Source organism: Camponotus floridanus, unplaced genomic scaffold (genome assembly GCF_003227725.1).
Source record: "Camponotus floridanus strain SB8 unplaced genomic scaffold, Cflo_v7.5 scaffold20, whole genome shotgun sequence".
Classification (NCBI taxonomy): domain Eukaryota; kingdom Metazoa; phylum Arthropoda; class Insecta; order Hymenoptera; family Formicidae; genus Camponotus; species Camponotus floridanus.
Window position 1 is genome coordinate 192,486 of NW_020229326.1, and position 8,936 is coordinate 201,421.

The window sequence follows — 8,936 nt, forward strand, 5'->3', positions numbered from 1 at the left end:
TCCCCACCTTCTCATGAAAATAGCTAGAACCGATTCCATCCATTTCGATTATTAAACGAAGATGAGAAAGTAATATAGAGTAATTCGATAAGCTTTACGGTGTATATAAGAATATAGGTAAGAAAATCTTTTTATATACACTGCGAGGATGACGCGGAAAAAATTTAATATCGGAAAGCATGATTTGCTCATTTTTACGCTTATTACTCGGGCAACAAGTTCTCCTCCGACCTCTTTGCATTCTTTTTAGGAAAGTCGCAGAATAATATTTTCTACGCACATTATGTAAATTATTTTGATGTCTACTTCATCGTCGGTTTGTACAGAATCTCGACGAGAGCATGGTAATCGCCGCAGGGTAATACAAATCCTTCGCTGCTCTTAATCTCTGATGACAAAATTCCCTGGCGCGCACAGACACACACACGTCATATTTCTAACAACCGCATAATTTTTTTTCGCGCCACTTAGACTATCATAAAAATTTTCCCAAGAAAAAAATGTGTTTAAAAACTACAAAAATTGCCACGACATTTTTATAGCGATAATGTGTTTAGGGAAACTACACAATAAGCAGCCTTGGCATTTCTAGCGAAATGTACTTTGTAATAAACGTACGTCGCGGCAATTTATTTTTCAAAAACAGCTCGTGTACGAATTAACTATGCGCGATTGGAGGCAATGCGGCGATTAAAAAAGCCTTCGGCGGCAATTCACGGAGATGGGAGTGTGTCGCGTCGCCTAAACGCGGTCGAATCTGCGACGTTTCGGCTCGCATTCGAGAGGAGAGCAGCGAGCCGGATGATCTAAGCGTTCGTCGCCGATGAAATCTGAGCACGTGCTCAATTCCGCGCGGCAAAAAGCCAGGCTAAGGCATAAGCGCGCGGACTTAGATTTATGTATGAGTGAACTGAACTTAACACTAACGGCTAAGCCGTCCACGGTGTCAACTGGGGTCAACTGGACCCAGAATGCGACAATCCTACACCATCACCATCGCGGCCGCCGCCGCCGCCGATGTGCGAAATGCACCGCGCGAGACGCGATGGTTTTCATTGTCTGTAAAACTGGATCTCGTCGATGATGACGCCTCCTGGAATACGAGCGTCAGCGGCAAAACGAGCCGGGAGAGATGCGGCGTTTAACCCTCTGATCTCTCGCGATTTCCGGCCGCGTTTCGTGCTCGCTCGCAATCAGCCATTTTCGCGGCTATTTAATCTCGGTCATTTAATTACGAAATTATAGAATTTAATCAGCCGCCAAGCTCGCGCATCCGACGAGATCTTTGATGATTGACAACGTGAATTACTTATATGTTTCCGAGATAATAATCTTAATCTTTGACTAAATAGATTGCAAATGGTACAGATTTCGTCGCCATTTTATATCTATGCAAATTATTAAATCCTTCGAGATACGTTTTAATTTACAGTTTCTTGATTTTCTTTCGAGATAAGTACATTTCTTGTATCCTTTTACTTGCGGAAAATTTGGAAATAAAAATATATATATTCAGAGTTATCCAAGCCGACAAAAAACGAAATATTTTATTTTATTGGAATATCTTTCTCCATACGTCGTTTCAGGGCAATCTAACGATCAACTGCAAAGGATCGACCGGCGATTTTTTCACTTGCCCGGACTGTACCGGGTACCAGCTACTGTTTCGGGAGCTGCTTCGAGGTATGCACTCGCAAAAAACACGTCAGACCGCTGAAGACCCGGGCCTGGAATGGGAGTAAGCGAGAAGATGATGAAGAAGAGGAAGAAAAGAGGGGGAGGGAGGCAAGTGGCGGAGAAGCGAGATGCCTCGAGGTGCCGGAGGTGAGCGAGAAAGAGAGAAGGAAAGAGTCGGCGCGTCACGTTGACAGAAGAGAGACGAGGCCCCGAGGGTCTACACGTGGATCGAAGGAGGACGAACGAGAGGGGCCCCTCGGCTCGCTCGTGGACGCGCGAGGAATGAAGACGAACGAACCGAGATCGAAACGCGAGAACGTGTAAGAAGGGGCAACAGGTGGATGGGGGTTAGCGGCTTATCCGGCTAACGTCCAAGTGATATCGCGGTAACTCTGACGCGCGAGGGGTTACGACGGGCCGCTGTCGTAAAATCAGGAATTTCGGTTCGTTCATCGATCCGGCTCTCGCCACGGTCCAAGATTCGCTTGGCCTCCCATCGAATCGGGGAATCGCGTAGTCCAAAGGCTTATAGGCCACAGGTTTCTCTCCTGCCCGAAATACTTTGCTCGCTCGAATCGATAAAAATATTTTTTGCTATCAATTCATTTTACGCTAGTATATTATAATTGCGCGCGAATTAATTTATTTATAACGACATATCAAAGTACCGTTTTTCGAAGATACTAAAATAAAAACTAAGTCAATTAAATTGAGATTTATAATAATGTTGAAATAATTATGGTAAATTATTTAATTATTAGCAAATTATGTATCGTATCGAATTATATTTTACTCGCAATTAAATTTTATCGTAGTTAAATATTAATGATGGCAGAATTGCTAAAATTGAGCAAAACAAAATGTTTTCAAAAGAACTTACTTGTTAATATTCGCGTCGACATTGATGTAAAAGACAATGGATTTTGCGTGAAGGACCGCTTCCAATTCGAATGAGCTATGTTTGCACACATCGCACGGACGTGTCTCAATCGCGCCGACAATAAAAACGAAATGTTAAATAATTAACCGCGATATCTTTCGCTCCCCGCTCGCGCCGCGTCGCAAACGCGACGACGATTCGGCAGGCGTTTATCGGCGGATCAGCTTATCTACCGGGTGTACGCGAGATATGCGTGGAGCGACGGCGCGTTTCCTGCTGGTGTGTTTCCCGTTAAGGCGATAACCTTAATCGCTGACCGAGCACAGAATCCTCGTAGACCTGGAGCCGCGAGGGAGAGGACGTGCGAGCTTGACGGGATTCCAGAAATTAACTTGCGACGATGCTTTTACTCCGAAACGCCGGATCGAAGCACCATCGCACCGCGTCAACGAGCTTACGTAAGATCGAATCGCGACGACGGTCTTTAACGTTGGGCCAATTGAACGAGTGGTCCTTTTTCGGCGTGTTACATCAGCGACAGCGTCGTCGCGTTTCTCGTATGATTATAATTCTACTCTCATAAAAAAAAAGAGAAGGAAAAAATCCACGCGACACACTCTCGCCTCTTCGTTGAAGAGGATCCTATTCTCTCTTGCGATGTTCGATGCGTGTAAATTATACCGAGCACTCTCGTCTCGCTTGCGTCTTGATTAATTCTTCGAATGCCGCATTAAGTCGCGAGAGCTCGCGTCATGAAAAATCGCGCCGCCGTTTCCTAAGACGCAAGATTTGTTCGTTTCAGCAGTACTTTTTGTAAAATAATCAATCGCAAATAATTGGCGATTTATAGCTCCGATGTCCCTCGATTTGAAATTTTTTCAAAATTCTGCGATTAGTTTCCAGCATTTAATTTGTTTTATGAAAATTCAACAACTCCAGTTTGAATCTTGAAATCAGACAAGGATTCGTTTCGTTTATTTCTGACAAATCTTCTTATGGTGGATATTTTACAAGTTTCTCATCGATTTGTTAGAGATTTCGATTTTAATTAGTCGTAAATGATTTAAGTTAATTTGATATAATATCGGAGTTAAAATTTTTCTAAAATTTTGAAAATAAAGTCGGACATTATTTTCTTTAAATTCTGTACAAAACTTTGTAAAAATTATGAATAATCAAGGCAATCGTTTTATAATTGTTAAAAATCAATTATATAAAAAAATCAATTATATAAGAATCAATTAAAGACAACCTATTTTTGGCACATTTTTATGAAGCATTTAAAAATACTCCATTAATTCTTAATCTCTATAATAGATATAATAAATATGCAATATTATGTACTAATAATAATTTATTAATCTCTTTCTCTCTCTTTTTTATATTTAATAAAATTTAACACGATCCACTATCTATTTCATCACGATAATTTGGCTATCTTTCGACAATCATCATATGAGGGAATTAAATGTGACGCGATCCACATTAATCTGCAATATTCTAATCATACTTATCAAAATATCAGAACGAATGATATCCCCAGGCGATAATTGATTCCCTCTTCGCAACAGATAATCCGCGGATTGATGCGTTTGCGATCGCGTTACGTAAATTGTTGCCGACCGCGATGTCAGACATCTCGTTCCTAAGTGCAAAACATGGTACAGCTAAAGATTAGAAAGCAGTAAAGATACAATCTTGTACCGGTTATAAGCATTGAGATTTCGAGGATTTATCAGAGAAAGCAGCGAGGATACGAGGATACATTCCAAAATTACAATCCATTTCGACATACGCGACATACGCGAACGGTTCATTAATATTAATGCAAGGAAAAAAATTTCTAAATGCATTTCAAGTTTACCCGAGAGAGACGTTCTTATTCATATTAACATCCATAAACAGAAATTAATAATATCTTTGCACAAGGACTCGGAACAAACGTAATGCATCGCAAACAATATTTCCGAGAAATTTTCTTAAATCGAGAAAGAAATATTTATCAATTGTTACTTATGCATTTTGATCCTGGAGAGAAAAAAAATGGCTTTATATTCATCTTGATTTAAAAGATAATTATTACGTTACGAGAATAAACACCTTATTTTTTACGTGTAATAAAGTTTCTCGACGCGGTTCCCTCTTAACATCGTAATTAATATTTTTCTTCAAAATATATTCGCCGAGAAGACAAAAGATCGTGGCTGTTGGCATAAAAAGGCAATATAAAAAGGTTTACGGAGAGAGGAGTCCGCGAACGTACACTCTACCTGCGTTTGATATATCGGCTTCGGTGGCCGGATAGATGGATTACAATCATTCCGGCAGCTAGGGTGGTCAAATACCGTGACCATGCGTGCTTCAAACGTATCCTCGTACACGCACATGCATACGACGCACTTTCGAGTACACACGTGGCGCTCGTGCATAGCCAGTGCTGCGTGTAACGCGCTGCAAGGACGTATTTTTCATGTATCGGAATACAAGAGAGATGCGTGCGCGGTGTGAAAATTTTAGATCATAAACTCGGCCGTTTTTTCTTTTCTTTTTCAATTTCGCGAACTTGAATCAAGATCTATTATCTTTATCGAGTGATCGCTCTTTCCGGCTGCTATCGAGATCTAGATGGAAACTTTAATTAACACTCTGCCACACCCATATCTTTTCGGTTACTAACCATACTCGGATCCTCGTCTCGTCCTCTTCCTTGTTACGACACTTGCTATCATTTATGAATATTAATTTTTTCTTTAGCGACATAATTTAAGTGACCACAGTGGAAATTATGAGAGCTGAATTCAAATTTTTTTCGCCACATCCTGTAATTACAACCGAGTGTATTGTCCTTCCGTCCTGGAGGAGTAAACTATAGATGAAATGAGTTTTCGTACATTAATACCATGACCAAGCAAAGCCTATTTCGAAGTAACAGTATTATGGGATTATATTTGATTTCTTTCACTTCTTTTCTCTTGACTACGCCTATGGACAACGCATTTCTCGGAATGCGTATGCCCTTCTTTTTTAAAAAATTTATTTCGTGTATATTTTTACTAATAATGATTACGAATAAAATTGATTCTTTATACGGCAATTTTTATGCGCGACAAAATATAAATAAAATAACAATCCACATAAAATATCTATACATGACATACTTAATATAATATTTTAATATTACTATTTTTTAGAAAGTCTAATAAATTTATAATCTATCGATATGTGTCGATTTTTTATTCGTTATCTTATTGCAAGATAACGAAGATAAAATATGAATAAAATGTTGAATTAATAGCGAAACGAAGAGCGATTCTCATTTACGATAAATCTATGTTAATCTAACTATCGCGATAATTTTTATATAAATGTGAAACTTATAACTCGTGCGACTTCTGACTGGTAATTTTTCGATAGCCATCGTTGACCAAAGGCGGCTATGGATCGAGAGATCCACCGGTCAATGGAGACATACGGTCTTATTTCGCTGAATGTCAGAACATGAACATGGTCGTGGCACAGGAAGAAGGCAGGGGCACATCCGTATCGTGGTCAGAACCCGTGACCCCCCGATACGTACACGTGTAAACGTACGCGCCGCTCGTCCACACAGCACACACGCGAGTCGCGGCTTTGCCAAGGATTATCCCTCGCCCTTCGTCGTCCTTTCGTTGTGAGATCGTCAAGAGAGATATACAACATGTTGGATTCATGTCTGAATTTGGCTCGCAAATTTTAAGCGAAAAATCGAATCCGAACGATATATTTCTTGGGACACTCGAACGAATCATTATTATTTTCTCTAAGATTGTAGGCATAATGCAACTATAAATAAGTAATAATAAGTTTGTTTTCTCTAATGGGCTGCTGGAATGTAAAACTTTGATGTTTATAAATATCATAGCCATGAAAAAAATCTCTTTTTGAACAAATTTAAATTGAGAATTTCTCTCCTTTATTATTTCTTAAAAATGACGCCTTGTTTACTTATTTTAGGCACCTGGATAATCGCGCATTACACGTAAAACGCCGGCCGCTTTGAGATGCGAAAGAATGTGCCAAATTGATGACGAAGAATTAGCGGACTGAAAGCGCGTTTAGAGAGAAAGAGAGAGAAAACGAGAGAGGTGCAAGAAGCGGTAGGGTGGCCAATTGGCTGTGTAATGTCAGAAAGGGGTTGCTTCTCACCCCTCGCACTCGTCGACACCAAATATAGACGCTGCGTTATTTTTATAATAAGTTCGGCAGACCGAATGCCGAAAACGATATTGGCAGGCTAATCCACGGCTAAACCATCTTATCGAAATTTTATATACCGTATCAAGTTTGTTATACACATGTTTTGATAGAAATATTTTTATTATAGAAATATTTTTATTATAGAAATATTTAATTTTTAATATTGCGAAATTTTTTTGATATATTTATCAACTCGGTTATTAAAATTAATTCAATCGATAAGTTGGTCCTACATAATACGATATTGGCCTCAATCGGGCCTTCAATTTTATTATTAATAATTTGAGGACTTCATCTGTAAAAAAAGCTATTGGAAAATTATAAAATATATTAATCAATTTTATTTATTCTATTTTTCATCCTTAAATTATTGTATTAAAAAACTATTCTTTTTTAAATTATGTTTCTATTTCCAATAAATATATTTTCAATTAATATTATTTGTATTTTATATTTTATATATTTCCAATTAATATTGTTTTCAAAAAATGTAATAAATGTTAAACTTTTTATATTTATTTTATATTTTTTAGATTCTCACTATTATGCATGCGCTGTTGAAAATTTAGGATGAAGTTCTCAAGTTGTTTTTAGAGAAAAATAATATAATTATATGCATAATCGATAATGAATTATTCAAGCAAAGTGTTACCTGTACTTGATCCGTCTTCGTGTTAGCAGCCATCCATGCCTCTACGAAAGTGTCCATTGCGCTCTGAAAATCCATTCCCTTCTGGGGCCCTCAGTAATTCTCTTGAACCTCGCAAGTCGTCGCCATTCGTGACATATCGCGGATTGTTCCCGAGTTCTCACAAATTCTCTTAGTGTCAATTCTGTCTTCGATATTTATTAATCGAGTAGTCAAAAGCGATTGAAAAGCGTGCAAAAGCATCTAAATTAACTGTCGATTATCCTTGTCCTTTTAAATAGTTTTACGTCACTACGAGAGCACCGGTGTCTTTAATTATCGATGATCGCGCGACATAAAATTTCTTCACGATTGAAATCACAGATATGTAGAGACGCGTGAGATGCCCGCTTATTTATATAACAGTTTCTTAATTTTTAACTACTGAATACTAATGATTAACATGTGGATGATCATTTCTCTTATATCGAAACAACTTATGCGTCTACGAACTGCTCTAACTTCTATTTGGTATAGCGTGAAACGTTAGATACGATTAAACTGCGCGTTCTGACTAGAGTGCGGAAAATCACACACGTGCCACGCAACTCATTACAATAAGTATCGCCCAAAGTAAATAGAGCGATCTACAGTCTCGTCCCGTTTTCCGATCACTGATCGTCGCGTCCGGATTCGTCTGTCCGTCCGTCCGTTCGTTTAGAATGTCACGCACACCGTTCTCAACACTTCTCATCAGAGTTTCTCATCGATCACAAAATCAAATCAATCACCGGTCGTAAAGTCAAGTCGCGTTTCGCGAATCGGCACCAATCGTCAGAGTGCGAACATGTGCGTCCCCCGAAAATCGAAGTCGATTTCTTAAATAGGAGAGTTCTCGAGTCGAGTCCAGGAGTCACACGATCACCTTCACATCGCCGTCTGTCTCTCTCCTCCCGTGCGTTCCTTATGGAGATCGGCGAGAGAGAGAGCAGAATCGAGATGTCATTCGCGCCGCCGAGGACGAGCGCGACACACGTTCGCAGGCAACGGCGTTCGAGCCGCGACTGTGCGCGTCGTGGCGTCGCGGCGCTCGATCTACTGCCCCTACGACGCCCTACCGCGTCGCGAGCGTCAGTATCAACCCCCACCACGCGCCGGATCGCGAGTACCCCCACCCCTATCCGTCACCACCACCACCACCACTACCATCACCACCACCACCAACACCTACCGCGACATCGTCGCGTCTCGCGTCTGCCTGATTCTGGTCCTCACTTGGCTGCTGCTGCTGGTTCACCCTCTCGTCGACTCCTCGGAACCCACCTTCGTCGTCCTCCGCATCTCCCTCTTATCCTCCCTTGATTCCGAAGCTTGCTCGCTGCGGATAAGGCGTCGTCTCTCTTCCACGCGTTCGTCCCGTTTAATTCCTTCCTTGTTGTTTTTTTTCGATCACTGTATGTTTTCTTTTTTTTTTTTTTAATATCGCCGTATGTTATCCTAATCGCATCTCAACGC

At 40.1% G+C, this 8,936-nt stretch overlaps 1 protein-coding gene across 1 annotated transcript in view; it reads right to left on the reverse strand.

Annotated features, from left to right (window-relative positions):
• Nucleotides 1-8,533, reverse strand: part of LOC105250593 — a 44,634-nt gene extending 36,101 nt beyond the window's left edge. Inside the window, exon 1 of the mRNA XM_011256774.3 lies at nucleotides 7,446-8,533. Within this exon, the coding sequence (XP_011255076.1) occupies nucleotides 7,446-7,520 (75 nt within the window). The 5' untranslated portion in view covers nucleotides 7,521-8,533. The remainder of the gene's footprint in view (nucleotides 1-7,445) is intronic.
• Between the last annotated feature and the right edge of the window lie 403 nt (nucleotides 8,534-8,936).